This window comes from Coprinopsis cinerea (genome assembly GCF_000182895.1).
Source record: "Coprinopsis cinerea okayama7#130 chromosome 12 map unlocalized cont3.12, whole genome shotgun sequence".
Lineage (NCBI taxonomy): Eukaryota > Fungi > Basidiomycota > Agaricomycetes > Agaricales > Psathyrellaceae > Coprinopsis > Coprinopsis cinerea.
In genome coordinates, this window is record NW_003307533.1 from 1,163,994 (window position 1) to 1,180,626 (window position 16,633).

Sequence of the window (16,633 nt, forward strand, 5' to 3'; positions counted from 1 at the left end):
GATCGTAGCGTTGGACTTGGACTGTTGGCGGATTCAACAACAACGGCGACGATGGAGTCTCAACAGCTGCTCGAAACCGACAAATCTAGGACGATGCAGCTGATTAGTCCGCCTCCAGAGGAAGAACTACGACGAGGTTCACAGGTAAAGTCGTTCATTTCTTTTGTTTTGTTTAAATTAGTCTAGTGGAGCTAAACGAAACGACCGTTTGGACAACAGCGACACGCGCCATTCACCCCTTCGCTGCTCGCTGCCAACAGCGGCAACCTCAGCGACGCAGAAACTTCTACAAACGACACTGTAGCATCAAGAGTAGCAAGCGCCTCCAAACGGAAACGGGCGAAACCATCCAACAACAACGTGGTGCCGTCCACTGAACAACAACACCAACAGCTCGAGGCTACACCAAACCCTAAACCGCGTAAACAACTCAGAAGACACCAGCGTCAACAGTCCCAAGATTTACATTCGCCGACCAAGTCTAAATCTAAGCGCAATGAGAACGACGAGGACGAACTTCCAATGGTCGTAGCGCCGACAACGCCTTCGAGACAGAAGACTCCAACCTGCCGCATCACCCTCCAGTCGCCCCATGCTCGAAACCCAGACGCAGACTACATCCCACCAATCAACCTCCGCATGTCCGTCGACCCAGAGGACGACGACGACAGCAGAGACGTTCTCACCGACCTCAACACCGTCAACTCAGCTCTCAAGAAAAAGCTCTTTTCTTCAAAGAGTCACCGACGCAGCGTCACCCCAATACCGCCCTATGAACCTCCCCAAGACGTATTCACACCCCCTCGCGAAGTCATCTTGTCTCCGCCCGCCCCGCCGTCGTCCTCGCGCAAGAAGACTGCAAGTGGAAGAAAGAGCGGGGTTTCAGTTGGCAGCAAAGCGAGAAAGAAGGCTGGGTCCCTTACCCCGATTGTAGTGAAACAAGAGATGCCAGAAGTTGATCTGAGTGCACCAATGCCCCCAGCTAGCCCAACCGACGACCCCCTTCTCCTCTCTAGTGATATCGAGATAACAGGTTACAACCCCGCCCCTTCCCCGCCAGAACAAGACTCTGATTCCGACAATGAACAACCCCTTCAATTCGACTATCAAGCTCCTCTCAAAACACCAGAACGGCCAAAGAGACATCCAAAGCAACGTTCCACCACCTCTAAACGCAAGACCCCAGGCTCCGTCGTGCGGAAAGGGAAGACCGTATCACTAGAGACCACTTCAGTCAGCGAGGCCGCCCAAATCGTTCTCGAGGAAGAACTGGGAGTCTCCTATACACCAAGTGCTCCTCCTCGAAGTGCCTCGAGAACCCGTAGTACAACCAAACCCCCGCCATCCACCGGCAAAACCCCATCCAACCCCAAATCCGCCATTCCCTCCGACTTACCACCTTCCTCTCCTCCCCCAGAATCCGACGACGAACATGATCAAGGCCGCGAAGCCCTATACGACTGGACAAAACACACCCAGCCTATGACTTCAACCGAAGAAGACAGCATGATGCAGATCGATTCCTCAGATGCAGCCGTCCCTCCCGTCCCCCTCTTCGATTTCGACGCAGCATTGCGCCAACAGGGCGATGCAGCTGCGAATGGCTGGGAATCATCGTCAGATTCAGGAAATGATTCCGATGACCTCGATCCAGAAGGACGAGGACAGTATACAGGGAGGTTTAGGATGCTCAAGGTACGGACGAAGGAGGACCCGCCTAGTGAGGCTACTCTGGAGAGGATGGAATTGTGGGGTCGACCGGTTAGTCCATTCCCGGACATTGGGAGGTTGAAGGCGTGGAGTGAAGGAAAGGTCCCGAAGGAATTAGCGCTGGAGGGAGAGGGAGGCCAGGGAGAAGGGAGGGAAGAAGAGGGAACCAGAACGGATGGGCAGAGGGAGGGACCTGGGGAGGAAGAAAATGAACTTCCCGTTGCACCAGAGGAAGACATCGATGTTCCCATCGTTGAGGAACCACACCCTGAGGACGAGGCACAGCGCATGTCTTTGGAGCCCGAAGAACAGGAGCCTCGTTCCAACGAAGACCATGAACAGCGCGAGGAAGAAGAGGTGGAAAAGATGTCTATGGAGACAGAACCCTCCTCCGATGAAGGAGAGCAGGAGGAAGAAGCGGAGGTAGAGCGGATGTCGATGGAACCTGAGGAGGACGAGGGCGAAGGGAATGAGACTGAAAAAGAAGAAGACCGAATGGCTGGTATCCAGGTCACGCCCCCTTCTGATGAAAGCGATCATCAAACGCAAAAGACTATTTCTGAACCTGATAAGAGGTTCAGCTTCGCCTCTTTCACTGCCTCGGAATCGCGCCAGTCCCCGATTCCTGAACCACAACGAGGAATTGTGTCGGAGAGGCACCAGTCACCTCAACGTTCTTCTCCTCAGCAAGCGCAGGTGCACTCGTCTCCTCGACAGCCCCAGTCTTCTCCATACCGTCATGAAGAATCCTACTACGACACTGTAGTGCCCCTTCCGCAAGAGGAGGAAGAGGCTACCCAAGGTGACCGCGACATCGAGGTTGATGACCATGCTCCCGAGGCAGAAATTTCCGTCAAGCCAGCAGACGATGACGACGACCTCAGCGACTTTGGAGATCTAGGTGTAGTCAAGATCGTCAGTGCTGACCCTCGTGCAGCGGCGAGGGCTGCTGCTATCCTCAAACAGGTGCACCCACCACCCTCCACGTCTTATCAGTGACTAACCCTTCCATGCAATAGCACGACTACGAATGCTTCACCAAAGTAACCGCCAAACAACGCAAAGCCGAACTGAAACGACGACATTCTAGTGTTGACTCACTGGCTCAAGAGTCCCGTCGTCGAAGCCTCCTAGGTGCAGGAATCGACAAGAACTCGCCTCTCCGGCGCAACTCGCCAAGTGGCGTTCACCGCAGGAGGAGTATGGGTGTTATCGGCGAGCGCGTGATCATCCCCGGAAGTCCAGCTATAACTCTCCCCGAGTTGCTCGAACAGGTAGAGAAGGAAGTCGTCGCCGCCAGCCCAAACAGGATGTGGACTCCTCTCCGTAAGTCACCTGGAAGTACAAGTTTGGGTGCAGGTATGGGCATGGGGAGAGACCCTTTCGTTACACCTGTTCGGCAAACCCTGTTCCCTTCGTTCACTGTACCATCCGCCCCGGCGGAGAAACCCCACGATGGCCCTAGAGCGTGGACGAAAGAGGAGTGGAAGCTCCTCGACGGGTGCTTCACGGATGAACGATACTCGCTCGTCGAAGCCGCTCCGGAGAAGTATCCGAACGAGGAGATGGCGCCTGTCGAAGATGTCGAGACGAGTAAAGTCGTGGATCGATTTGTGTCAATGATGGGTGGAGAGGATGTGATCAAGGAGTACGGGGACGCTTGGGACATGTGCGTATCATGCATCATCACATCTATATCATTCACTGAAGTCTGCCGCAACTGTAGGGAACGACTTGAACAGCGCGTCCTTGCTCTACAGAAGAAGCAGCGGAAGGGGAACGTTGCTCCCCCTTCCACACCACGGACTTCGGAAGTCTCGAACTTGGTATCCTTGGCTGGCATGCATCGACGGACGTCGATGGATGTACCTGATTTCACACCGTTGGGGAGGGGGCTTATGCCTCCCAGGAAGCCTAGGGGGTCTTTGGGCGAACCACTAACCAAAGTGGGCCCACGGGGATCGATACCTAAAGGGGCGGCACCACTGTTAGCACCACGGTACTCTCATCTCTTGGACGAAGCCATGGTCATCAGCTCAGAGGTGACGAATCTGGCCGAGCAGAACAGTGAACGCTCAGCTTCGACTTCGAGTTCAGCTTCCAGTACGAGTTCGAGCTCGGGCTCGTCTTCCGCATCCATCACTTCCACAGAGGTGTCGACCGAGGCCACGTCCCAAGCTGAAACCGATACTTCCTCTACTCTGGTAGACGGGGATGTAACAATGGAGTCGGCTCCCTCCGCCGCACCTTCTAAGCCCGCGCCCGTCTCAACGCCAAGCCTGGGAACCCGTCTCAAATCCACGCTCTTCTCCTACCTCCCCACCCTCTCCCGCAACTCTAAACCCAAACCCTCCAAAATCCCACGTCCGCCAGCCCAACCAGGTCTCCCCCTCCCACCTCCACCTCTGGTCAACTACCCCCGCCCACCCATCACCACACCTGCTCGTCCCCCGCAAGAAAAACCGCCCCACCCGAAAGAACTGGTCGACCTGCACCCCGTGCCCGACCCTGAAGAGCTGAAGAAGAAGAGCAAGCCGAGCATGATTCCAAGGCCTGTAAAGAGGCTGGTCGAGTTAAACCCCGTTACGCCACCTGATAATAAGGAGAAGGACGTGGGGAAGCCAAGGCGGAGTAGCACCGGGAGTGTGAAGGATTTGATTAGGTCGTTTGAGGAGATGGAGAAGGAGAGGATTGAGAGGGAGAGAGCGGAAGGGTATATGTCGAGGCCGAGTTCGAGTTTGAGTATGGGCAGGCCGAGAAGTCAGGTTGGGTTCAAGCCTGGATTCAAGCCTGTTTGGAGGCCCTAAGAGGATGGGATCTTGACGCCATCCGTGGATTGGTTCTTCTTGCATATTGATTATTCCTTCGTTCACCATCGTTACCCGGTCGTTGTCCTTAACATTTGTTCGTGCATCTCAGTTTTCATCTCCTCGCGTACATTCACTTACTTTCTTGTTTTCTCCCTGGTATATTATCTCATGGCAACCTGTTTCTGTTCTTTTATGTTATCTTATTCTTGTGTTAGGCATATGTACTCTCGGATTTAGCTCATGACCTTACTCCATGTTTTCGATAATCGTTCGTTGATGCCTTTTATTCGTTCTACTTGATCGCGATACTACAATTACTTGGACCGGAATCACAGTCCATCCGATGATCCGGACCCAGGCGATTGCGCGCAACCCTTTCATACGACAAGTTAGAATCCGGGGAATTCAGCGGGCAAATTAAAGTATGGCAGGAAAATCAATTGAATAATCTACCACAGATGAAGATATGTGACTCTGTCCTTCAAAATAAGTCATGGACAAATCAACTCAAGCGCAATTCTCGGGCTCTGGTACTCGATACGTGTTCTTGCCTGAATTCTTCCGCCGATCCACACCAAGTGCACTCCTGACATTCCACGAGTCGCGTTAAGGATTTCATCGACAACATCTGCGTTCAAGGGCGCCAATTCACGTCCACCCGGAAGGGCCCGTACCACCTGAACTAGCCCAGGATTGGACTTGTGGGGGTTGACCCGAAGCGGCCCTCGGCTGGCGGAGCTTCGCGTTCGAAAGTGTTGGTCGCAGTATTGTAAACGCCGACAAGACCCAATTTTGCCGAGGGTGTAAGAAAGCCGAGCCTGGCGTCCGAAAACCACTGATCAGGTGCACACTACGTTTGGAAATGCCATTGCCGTTTTGATCTGATCGATCAAACCACAAAGCGTCCCAAGCACCGGGCACTTTCGGTGGCACTAGATATGCCCAGTGACCCACTGTGACCCAACAAGCTCCACAACTTTCGGGTAATCAATCGACTCCGCCCTTCACGAATCGCAGCTCCTTGACCCAGCACCCTGCCAGCACCGTTCAGAATCATACAGGTTGGCAGTGGGGATAACGTCATGACATGGTGCTTAGTCTGCCACTGCGCGTGGAGAACAGCCTGAGCGCGTTGGCGACATTGAATTTGTACTACGTATTGCCCCAGTGGATATCAATATCACATACGATGGCCACTACGACAGAAGTTGTCTGTAGACTGCTTTGTTACTCGGGTCCTGCACTCCTTAGCATTAACGATGTATTCAGACTGGCTCCAACAAACCTCTTGCGACCTCCACTCGTGACTGGATTATTGGCGAAAAAGAACCAGAAAATTTATATCACCACTCGGAATTGATATATCGCCTGTACTCCCTTTTGGGAGAGAAACGGCATCCCGCCGCAGTTGTTACAATTCTAGAACCAGTGACCCCACGATTCGACAGGAGGAATGGTTGGAGACTTGTCTCCCGTTATTGTTGTTCTCAATATTCCGCAGATAACAGCCAGGTCATATGCACAGGCCTCACAAATTACCATTCATTTTCAAGGCCAAGCAATAATATCTGCTATGAAAGTGACGTCCTGAGCCCCATGCCAATAGGTTCATTCTGTCAGGTCCTTGGAACATCGACAGCTAGCAGTTTCGTGGTGGTGGCATTGGTCCCCGGAAGCTGGAACATAAAAGCTGCACAACATCCAGTGAAGGAATCTCAGAACGTCCCACATTGGACTCTCGATCTCTCATCTAATTCTACTGCAACCAATGACTCTCGACGCTTTGAACATCCTCAGCTCCGAATCGCAAGGCGATGTATTTGCGCACTACGCTCGTAACCTGCTCAAGGCCCTCCAAAAGCCGGATATGCCGCTTAGGGTTCCCGCAACTGAAAGGAAGATTCCCCAGTTCGACGTGAAGACCACCCATGACGGGGTTGTCCCTGTCGGTATCATCGGCGGCGGTATGGCTGGTCTGTACGCGGGACTCATGCTCGCGTATCAAGGCATTTCCTTCCAAATCCTGGAGGCGACCGATCGCATTGGCGGGCGTTGCTACACTTACAAATTTGAAGAAGGCGGCGATTATGACTATTATGTGAGTATTCTGCTGTAGTTGAGCATGTTGAGCAATACTTATTCTCTTGGGCTAGGACGTCGGTGCTATGCGCTTCCCCTTGCCTCGAAAGGGAGAGAAAAACCCACATACTCGTCTGGCAAAACTCTTCGAGCTCTTGGGGCTTGATCTACTCGACTACATCTTCACAACCAACGAAGGAAGGCTTTATTATGATGGGGTCTACGCCAAGATAGGGGATACCAACCCGAGCTTCCGCGCGGAACAACTGGGCGTCAGCAAATGCTACATTGACTGCGGGTACAAGGCCCTTTGCCGGGATATTATCGACCCTCTCGCGAAGTACCTTTTGGACGATATGAACACAGGCAGCGATGCTGGGTGGAAAGAATTCAAGAAGAAATACGACCGCTACTCGACTAGATCATACTTGCAATTCGAGTACAAGCCGAGCAAGGCCTTGCAGGACAAGTTTCACATCCCCGACGAGCATCTTCCGACTGCTGTAATCGACTGGCTAGAGACACACGACAAAAGCTCGGGGTGGTACGACCGAGCCCTTTCCGAGACCGTTCTCGAGGCCCTGGCATTTGGTGACGTTGATGGTGGGCCGAAGCCAGAATGGCATTGCATCGAGTAAGTTCCTCTATAATCGAACCGAATCCCGACGAGAGAATTTTACGCTAACTTTACTCGTTGTAGTCGTGGAACCTCTGTTCTACCTGAGAGATCGTTGGCCATGATCAAGGAATGGCTGAAGAACGCCTCAGAGTCTCAGTTCCTGGTCAAAAAAGCCCCTGTGACGTCGATCCGGCCAGCCGATCCCGAAGACACTAAATCCCCGTTAGTCGTGACTGCAGGGGGCAAGGACTACACCTTCTCGCACGTCATTTCCACTGTTCCCCTCCCCAACTTTGCCCTTATCGACACATCCTCGCTCAATCTTAGTCCTATGCAAAGCAACGCCATACGCCAACTTCAGTACGGCCCGTCCATCAAGATCGGAATCCACTTCAAATCGGCCTGGTGGAAAGAACGGGGGCAAGTTGGTGGTCAGTCTTTCACCGACCTTCCTATCCGAACCATTGTGTATCCGTCATATGGAAAGGGCCAATCTTCCAAGGTCTTGATTGCCTCGTACTGCTGGACAAATGACGCTGGGAGGCTCGGAAACCTCATCAACGCAGGGGAGGATGATCTTCTTCGGGATGTCGTACTTCGGGACTTGGCTACAGTTCACCAAGTGGGCTTTGATTATCTGAAAGGCCAGTGCGAAAGGGTTCACGCTTTCAACTGGAATCATAACGCTTGGAGCGGCGGTATGTGTTCGGCTTTCGTCCACGACCATGAGACTGATAACCCACAACAGGGGCTTTCGCATTCTTTGGGCCCGGCCAATACGAGTATCTTTACGGCGCCCTCAACGACGTGGCTGCCGATGGGAGACTCCAGTGGGCAGGAGAGCTCCTAAGCATTCGTCATGCGTAAGCGTCTCATCTAACACTCTCGTGTCTTTCTCTGACTCCTCGATAATGGCGTAGGTGGATTGTTGGCGCCCTGGATAGCGCATGGGCAGCCATCCACAGGTACCTCTGCCTCTCTAACGCATCGGACAAACAATTGAAGAAATTCTACGACAAGTGGGGTGCTAACCTCGAGTGGCATGCTGCTGGGGATAAGGTGACCCAAAACCGGGGGGAAGATAAATCTGACCCAGGAGAGGAGCTTACTATCCCGAGGAGCAAGAATTTGCTGCTTCGCCATCTTGAAATTTATAACCCTGACTTGGTCGTATACTCCGATTGAGACCGGCAGCGTAGCCTGGAACGAGGAAGTAAATACACAGATTCATGATATTATTGTGACTAGCATCCCTTTGATTTCCACCAAATTTTTCACGAGAAGATAGCGTAGTGATAAGACTTGTGCAGTATAATTTCTCTTAGACGAATCTGTAACTGTTCCCCGTTTCAGTAGAAGGAAGGCTGTTACACGGAGTTTCATCGCGCTGTGAGCTTCTCTGTGGGTCCAACCTGTCACCAGCACTTCTGAAATCGTCACATCCCCACGCACAGGACTTATGTACTTATACCAGGGGTGTGGGTGCTCATCTTAAGTCTTATCTCTCACCCATCACTGACTGAACCAGTATCTCTGCTTCTGCGTCACCCGTTGGCCTCGTATGTAGGATGGGCCAGTCATTATCGGTGGCATCGGTGAGGATCTAGGTTACGATTATGTTGAACTGACTTTGACGAACGGACAAGGGTGCTCGTGGAAAGGATGGCGGCAATATGCCAGGAACCTGTGAGATACGATGTATCGACTGAACTCGGCGATTGTTGTACTAACTACCATTTAGATGACTTTGAAAACGAAAGTGATGCCGTGTTCAAAGGTCCTACACGCATCGACATCAGTGGCGGGACGTTCAATTACACAGAAAATGGGGACATACACGTCCACATCAAGGAGTACACAGCAAAGCATACTCCAGAAAGTCGACGTACGTACCTCTCGTACAAATCAATACATTCTTCGACTCAGAGCTGGCGCCTTTGCAGTTGAGCTAGTGTCGAAACTGTGTGGTTGGCTGGCCCGGAGGGTGAACTTCAGGGCTATTCACGCCGACGTTCGCAAGCGCAGAACTGAGGGTATGGCAGGCAGTTGGCTCCTTGATACCAAGCTATACCGACAATGGAAGAAAATCAGAGGCGGGGTCATCTGGTGGATGGGAAAACGTGGGTCTCCTCCACAGATACCTGTATCAGTGTACTAATCCACCGATTATCTAGCGGGTGCTGGCAAAACCGTTCTTGCGTGAGTACATACCAAGTAAGCCGATTCCATGATTGATACGAATTGTACCTTTCAGATCGACCATCATCGACGATCTTCTCCCCCTTGAGAACGACTCGGAGCGGACCTGTGTCCTATTTGTGTACAGTCGCTACACCGAGCCTCTGGCCGTCACCGACATTTTGAGGTCCCTCATCAAACAGTGTATCGAGCGGAATCACGACCTTGCTGGCATAGTTAAGCCAGTTTACGAGAAGCATAAGCTGGAAGGGACGGACCCATCGGTCGAGGAGCTTGTCACCTTGCTCCGGAAGCTCGAAAGCTACTTCGATCGGGTGTTCTATGTCGTCGATGGCGTAGACGAAGCGCACCTCAACGTCCGATTTGACCTAATCCAGGTTATAAACCAGCTGCAAGGCAATGTGATATTGACCTCACGACCCCTGGACGACCTGGGCGAGGAGCTCAACCATGCAGTGTTTTGCACGCTAGTTGCACAGGACCAAGACATCAAACTGCACATGGAGGAGAAGCTCTGGCGACACAAGCAGTTGCGTCGCGTTTTAGAACAGAACGATCATCACGAAGAAGTGTTGAAGGATATTATAGAGAAGGCTGAAGGAATGTAAGTGGTCGCATGTAATTCCATACACCCTTGTGCTCATCAGGACCAGGTTCCTCCACGCCTCCCTGCAGCTCGACGCCATCCAGCACTGTCGGACTCTTGAAAGCGTAAAAAGGAAATTAGCAGAGTTCCCGACTGGTATGCACGGGGTGTACGCGGCGAGTATGCAGAGAATAGAGGATCAAGACGAAGAATCCCGCGAACTTGCCAAACGAGTTCTGTTCTGGCTCACCTTCGCTCGCGGACCTCTCTCTGTGCAGGACCTAAGGTTTGCGCTGGCCACGGACACAGAAGTGGACGGTTATAATTCTGAAAGGCTGCCAGACGAGGCATCCATATTTTCGGTGTGTTGCGGCCTCGTCGAGCAGAATGAAGCCAGCAATGTTGTCCGCCTCATTCGTAAGTCCGTTATAATGGCTATGTTGACGACTCATTCATAGGCCCTCTGCGCAGATTACACGGCCAAGGATGCACTCGCTCCCATTCTCCTCAAGGACCATCCCATTCCCCATCTCCACATCACCAACGTTCTCGTTCACCGACTCATTACCAGCGGAATAATACCATGTCCCTTTCAAGAGTTAAAGGACCTTCACAAAGCATGGAAGGAGATACCTCTCCTCCGGTATTCGCAGGCGCACTTGGGAGATCACGTCCGCGAATGCCCGGTCTCCGAGGTCCTTCCCATAATTGAGGTTTTCCTCTTCATGTGCCGCGACTTCCCCCTCGAACTTTTCGACGAGCTGGAGGTCGCTGGACCTCCCCATGTTGCCGCCCACTACGGATTCTGGTTTCACTTCGTGGATATCGGTCACCGCGACAACATGTGGTACATCAACAGTCCCACGAGTATCTGGGAAGCCACTTCGTTGCACCTAGCGGCCAATGCAGGGGATGTGCCCACCGTTCAGCGATTGCTTGACCTGAAAGCTGATGCCACTGCGACAAGACTAAATGGATGGACTCCCCTGGCAGATGCAGCATATAATGGCCACGAGGAGGTCGTTGAACTGCTCCTGCAAGTCCCTCTACGGGGGGTGAGCGAGGCCAGGGTGGATGGAGTGACGGCGCTCATGCTAGCATCAATGCAGGGCCACGATGGCGTGGCAACTAGACTCCTCAAGGACCGACGGTTCAGCGTCAACGATACCAGCAAAGACGGCGTTACTGCCCTGATCTACGCTGCGGAGAACAACCGCAAAGGCATCGTGGCTAAGCTCCTGCAGGTCCCGGGGATCAACGTCAACGCAACAGCGACCTCGCAGGATCGATGGACAGCACTGATGCACGCCTCGATCGAGAATTACGAGGATGTGGTTGGCGCACTCATTCAGGCCCCAGGGATTGACGTTAATATAGTGGATAGGGAGGGATGGATAGCGCTGATGATGGCCGCCCACAGGGGATTCGAGAACATTGCCATTCGACTACTTCAAATGCCGGGAATCGAAGTCAACGCAGCGGACGTTGTTGGATGGACGGCGCTCATGCTGGCATCAAGGTATGGCCACAAAGAATTCGTCGCCAGGCTCCTCGAGGTCCCGGGAATCGATGTTAACGCAGCACACCGGAATGGATGGACTGCGCTGATGATGGCATCGAAGTACGACCACAAGGAGATCGTCGCCATGCTCCTCCAGTCTTCTGGAATCCGAAGGGACTTGACAGACGCTGATGGGTGTACAGCACTCATGTACGCCTGTGACAATGATCGCGCTGAAATAGCCAAGCAACTTTTGCGCTTCAGCACCGACTCTGCCATCGATGTCAACACGGTCAACAATGATGGCGACACGGCGTTGATCATGGCTGCACGGAAGGGATATGGGAAGGTTGTAGAGGTGATACTCGAAGTGGAAGGCGTGGACTCGGAGATAATGGCCAAAGGGCGCACGGCTCTGATGGAGGCGCGCGAAAACGGGCATGAAGGTGTAGTGGCGAAGCTGGTTGAATTTCAGGGAAGGTCAAGAGTCGTCACGGAGGGGAGCTGAGAGGATTGTGGTATGTACCGTCGCTGCATAATGAACACATTAGTCCTGTGTGGAATATACCATCGTACTTGGGTCCGTTTCATCTTGCAAGCTTAAGCATACTTCATCGACTCAGATGTTGAGGATAAATCATGAAATCGGATTCGTCCGGCAATCCGACGGGACCTGTCGTGAACATATGTGGCACTGAACATACCACTTACGCCCTTTCCGCTTGGCTCCAATGTATGTGAACAATTTATATCGCTGGTTGCGAGTCTATAGATTCTTCGCGTTGTATTATCCCAGCCAGATAGCAAGTTATATCTTCGGGCGATCATGGTTATTGTTGCCCAGGACAAGTGGGAGCCATTGAACGGCGCGGCAGCAGTGGCCAGTCTTAAGAGGCGAGATGGTTGAGTAGGGCTGACGCGCATCCAACCTTGAACTCGATCGTAACTTTATGAAGTGAGAGGTGAATCTATTAGTGATTATGTATAATGTAGATCTACAGAAATACCTAGTCTATATCCATCATTTCTTCCATAGCTGTCTCGTTCTGGTGTTTCTGAATGGCGTCAATGAAGTCCTCCAGACCTTCGCCTTCAAGGACAGACGAGAGATTGGTAAGTGTCAGTCCAATACGATGGTCAGTAACGCGTTCCTAAAAAGGGAGTAAGCAAATGAAGAAATGGATACACGAAGACGCTGTTCTTACCTGAGGGAAGTTGTATGTTCGAATCTTGTCGCTTCTATCCGAGCCACTGACGAGATTGCGACGCGTCGCTCGTCGTTCAGCCATTTCTCTGTGGATCTTTTGGTCTAGCAGCCTTGAACGAAGCACTTGGAACGCGCGCCGTCGATTCTAAAACCGAGCTTTATTTATTTTTTGAGTGGCGTATTGCAGCGAGCTACATACCTGATGCTGACTTCGCTCATCTTGCATTGAGACAGTGATTCCACTGGGTATGTGGGTCAATCGCACAGCGGATTCCGTTCTGTTGACGTGCTGCAAGGTCATAAGTATGAAAGGTTGGACTGCTCCAGCAGAGACACAAACCTGTCCACCAGCACCCCGAGCACGCATTACTTCGATTTTAACGTCCTCCATTTTGAATAAATCCTCTCCATGAGTATCGTTCTCTTCCACCAACGGAAGAACCTAAAAAACGCGTTAACCCAATGAATTGGACTGAAATTCCGGTTTCGTACGCACCAAAACAGCAACAGCGCTCGTATGGACTCTGCCCTTGGACTCCGTCGCTGGCACTCTCTGGACACGATGGACACCACTCTCCCATCTCAGTGCATCATACGCTCCTACACCCTTGATCTCCATAATCACATCCTTAACACCACCGTCATCCGTATCGTTCTTCGCCGCAATTTCAGCCTTCCACCCTCTCTGAACTGCCAATCTCTGGTACATCCTCAGCAAGTCCCCAGCAAATAAACTCGACTCGCTGCCTCCAACACCTGACTTGAGTTCCAAAAGGGCTGAAAGTTGGGCGGTTGGTGACGGTGGAAGCAGGAGAGACGGGAAGGTGGATTCGACGAGCGTTTGAAGCGTAGAGTTCAGAGCGGTGGATTCCTCAGAGGCCATAGCCCTCATAGACGGATCTGGGTCAGACAAAAGCGCGTTTGTCTCGTCTAACAGCTACTAAACAGAATTGGTGTCAGTCCGACATGCTACGTTCAAAGAAATAAAGCGACCTTGCGTGTTTCTTTCCACTGGTCCCAAGCCTCTTGTAGCGGTTCAGATTCCTTGACTTGTTTCAACCTTGAAACATCGTCCTTATCTGACATGTCCTCTGAGATCTGAACAGTTCATAAGTTTCCTTGTCCGTGGTCTAAACAAATAGAAAACACGCACCAACGACATAATACGGCTCCTCTCCTGAATACGCCTCTCAACCACCCGTAGCAGCCTTTCATGCTCCTTTTCCAGAACATGGCCATTATTTATTCCCTTAGGTGTTGGTTTGGTTGCAAAACAACGTCTATGGCGGAGGACAGCTAGTGGTCGCTGGACCCATCGGTGCGCTTGGGAAAACATGAAGAGTGCAGTGGCTGTGCTTTGGCCACAGCTGATCTGGCGTTCCTGATTTTCCCACAGTTGGCGCTTAAGCGCCCTATCAGTGCACGCCCGTGCGGGCGGTCGCGATCGTTGGTGCAAGTCCGTGAGAGGTCATTATTGGTCTGCTTACCCGCCGTGAATCCCTGGCCAAAAAAGAGCACCCGCCCACGAGTCACGGCTGTCGGCCAATGCAGCGACGCAATGAAGAGCATGGACACGAGCAAAGAGCGCACGCTCAAGGAGGAAAAGTATAAATTGCTCTAGTAAGTAATCGAGTGTTGTGTAATTTCTAAGAGCGACGACCGAAGAATTCTACAACCATCTTAATCCTAGTAAGCTGTCCTTCTTGGCTTGTAAGACCATACTTTGATACTCGAAGGTCGGTGCGGGTCTCCGTCACGACAAGTCAAAGTCCACTTGACGGGAGAACTTGTCACAAATACTTCTACTTCTGCAGGAAGCGAAGGCTTGACGTATTCCACACCACCTTCCCCCAGCGCGTAGGCATAGTCCTGGACGGCCTGCCGAATTGCGACCATGATTCTTTCTTTCTTCTTCTGCCGACGAGTAGTATTCCGAACCCCAAGGCAATCCTCTGGTATAGCATCAGTGAGCTTGAGACATTCCAGACTTGGGAACTGGCCTCTGGCACAGGAGTTCAAGAGACTTCCCTGTAAATCAGTTAGTAGAGTAGATAACACGCAGTGCTGAGGATGCCCACAATAAATTCCGGTATGATCTTTTCCGATCCATCCGCTGATGTAGGAGCCAGGACGGTTTCACCAGCCACGGAGATCAACAAATATTCAAGGCGAACGAATCCCTGGAGGTGTTCGGAGAGAGTTTGCTCGGTGATACACCACTCACATTGTCGATTGGTGTCGAGGAGGAGATGTTTGAGATCAGCTTTGTGCTTTGGTAGGATGGAGGTAAAGATAGTCCTTGCAAACTCATTGGATTGTTCTTCCCCAGACGTGTCGGAGTTGAGCAGAGCCAAGTCCTCGAGCGGCCCAGGGTGAGCAGACAGGTAGGCAAGCAGGGGTTCAGTTACTCCGTGGACGTGGAGTTTTCTGAACCATACATGCGCGTTCTGGAGTGCCGTCCAGACACTGCCTCTCGTACCGGATACGTCCCTGCAGTTGTGGCGGCCGGATAGGTCTAACGACACGAGGTTTCGGAAATTGGATGGGAGACGACATTCTGTGGGTACTAAAGTGGTCCCTATCGACGTCAAGGTGATGTCCGTGAGGCTTGGTCCAACACAAGGTGCCAAATCATGCAGACCAAGGTACTGACAAGGCATGTCGATGTCCAGTGAGGCCAAAGTGGAGCTGGAGGACTTCAGTGTTTCCAAGACCCACGGCACGATAGACGGTTCGGCGGGATATGTCAATAGTCCTCCAGCCCTGATAGTGAGATGCTGGAGGTTTGGAAATTTCCAGTCTTGTCCTCTGAGAAAGCCCGCGAGCTCCGGTGTGAAATCTTCCCATACGCCTATTTCTAGGTCAAAGCTGGTAAGCCTGTGACCAAACTGGTGGATCGCGTGGGCGACAATGTCGAGGGCCCACATGGGCGTTTCCGCGCTTATTCTCCATCTATGCTCTGCATTCAGCATATGCGCGTGCAGAAAGCCGACTGACTTGATCGCCAACTCACACGAGCTTGTTCAATCCAAGAAGGGATGTAATCACGATTGGTAGGCAGTCTTTGATGACCTCCTCAGCCTCCTTGCCAGTTCCCTCTTCTGCCTCAGGTTCCGAAACATCTGTTACCTGCCCGGCATACTGCTTCAAGAAGTGTCCTCTTCCTTCATAGTCGTCCATTGGGATAAGGTCGTCGATTTGGAGTTCGCGTATGAGCTCCTTCGACGGAGAGCTGGGCGATTCAGAGAGCGATTGCAACTTCGGAATGCTTCTCTGTAGATTGCCGCCGTGAATTTTGATGACTATGCGCCTCAGAACAGCGGGTTGAAAGAGAGCGCCCATCGCACGACAGGTAAGTCGAAGGGATTTCATATCTGCCATTCCTATCTACAAACATCAACGAGGCCTGTTGAGTGCCAGCATACGGAAACTTCCCATGAATACGCACCAGATCCCCAATCTTTTCGACCAGTTCATCTGGGAGCGACTGAATTGAAGATGATCCCTCCATGTCGATGGTCGAACCCAGTGCAGTGCAGAGACGAGATTGACCAGAGTCCTGAGCCTACGAACTGCGTTCAAGCTGCGATTGAAATACTGCACCCTTGCACAGCCTCTGACTCGGACCACTGCAATACCACTTTAGACGCGGGATAAGCGCTGAGCGCCGGACCACTATAAAAGCACGAGGGAGGAAAACCGAACTTTACCAGCGCAAAGTTCGGAACCAGCACAATATGTATAGGCGTATACGCTTCAGTGAACTAGTCGTCTCTCGAGATGCAAGCACTTTCAAACTGGCCAGAATTTCCCAGCGCGTAGAAGGTTGGGCAAAATGAGATAGCATTTCGAAAGCGATCTAAGGTGGGTTACAATTAGAATGAAAAGATGGATGCAGATGGTATAGTACACTATGCATAAA

At 52.0% G+C, this 16,633-nt stretch overlaps 5 protein-coding genes across 5 annotated transcripts; 3 read left to right on the forward strand and 2 right to left on the reverse strand.

The window, feature by feature from the left end:
- Positions 1-51: 51 nt before the first annotated feature.
- Positions 52-4,517, forward strand: CC1G_09905 (hypothetical protein; the record flags this gene model as incomplete). Its single annotated transcript, XM_001834962.2, has 4 exons — positions 52-144; positions 220-2,676; positions 2,730-3,379; positions 3,437-4,517. The coding sequence occupies 4 exons, from the start codon at positions 52-54 to the stop codon at positions 4,515-4,517; spliced, it is 4,281 nt and encodes a 1,426-aa protein (XP_001835014.2).
- A 1,771-nt stretch (positions 4,518-6,288) lies between these two features.
- CC1G_15428 (hypothetical protein) lies at positions 6,289-8,403 on the forward strand (the record flags this gene model as incomplete). The annotated part of the gene is made up of 5 exons (XM_002910105.1): positions 6,289-6,618; positions 6,674-7,233; positions 7,300-7,916; positions 7,967-8,081; positions 8,139-8,403. 5 exons carry the CDS (start codon positions 6,289-6,291, stop codon positions 8,401-8,403), a joined length of 1,887 nt encoding a protein of 628 aa, XP_002910151.1.
- Positions 8,404-9,294: 891 nt separating this feature from the next.
- Positions 9,295-12,012, forward strand: CC1G_15429 (ankrin repeat containing protein; the record flags this gene model as incomplete). The annotated part of the gene is made up of 4 exons (XM_002910106.1): positions 9,295-9,338; positions 9,473-10,021; positions 10,065-10,420; positions 10,475-12,012. 4 exons carry the CDS (start codon positions 9,295-9,297, stop codon positions 12,010-12,012), a joined length of 2,487 nt encoding a protein of 828 aa, XP_002910152.1.
- Positions 12,013-12,511: 499 nt separating this feature from the next.
- Positions 12,512-13,873, reverse strand: CC1G_09907 (peptide chain release factor 1; the record flags this gene model as incomplete). Its single annotated transcript, XM_001834964.2, has 7 exons — positions 12,512-12,655; positions 12,710-12,856; positions 12,911-13,000; positions 13,052-13,153; positions 13,208-13,648; positions 13,705-13,809; positions 13,865-13,873. 7 exons carry the CDS (start codon positions 13,871-13,873, stop codon positions 12,512-12,514), a joined length of 1,038 nt encoding a protein of 345 aa, XP_001835016.2.
- A 524-nt stretch (positions 13,874-14,397) lies between these two features.
- On the reverse strand, positions 14,398-16,222 carry CC1G_09908 (hypothetical protein; the record flags this gene model as incomplete). Its single annotated transcript, XM_001834965.2, has 4 exons — positions 14,398-14,739; positions 14,790-15,663; positions 15,725-16,098; positions 16,160-16,222. 4 exons carry the CDS (start codon positions 16,220-16,222, stop codon positions 14,398-14,400), a joined length of 1,653 nt encoding a protein of 550 aa, XP_001835017.2.
- Positions 16,223-16,633: the final 411 nt, after the last annotated feature.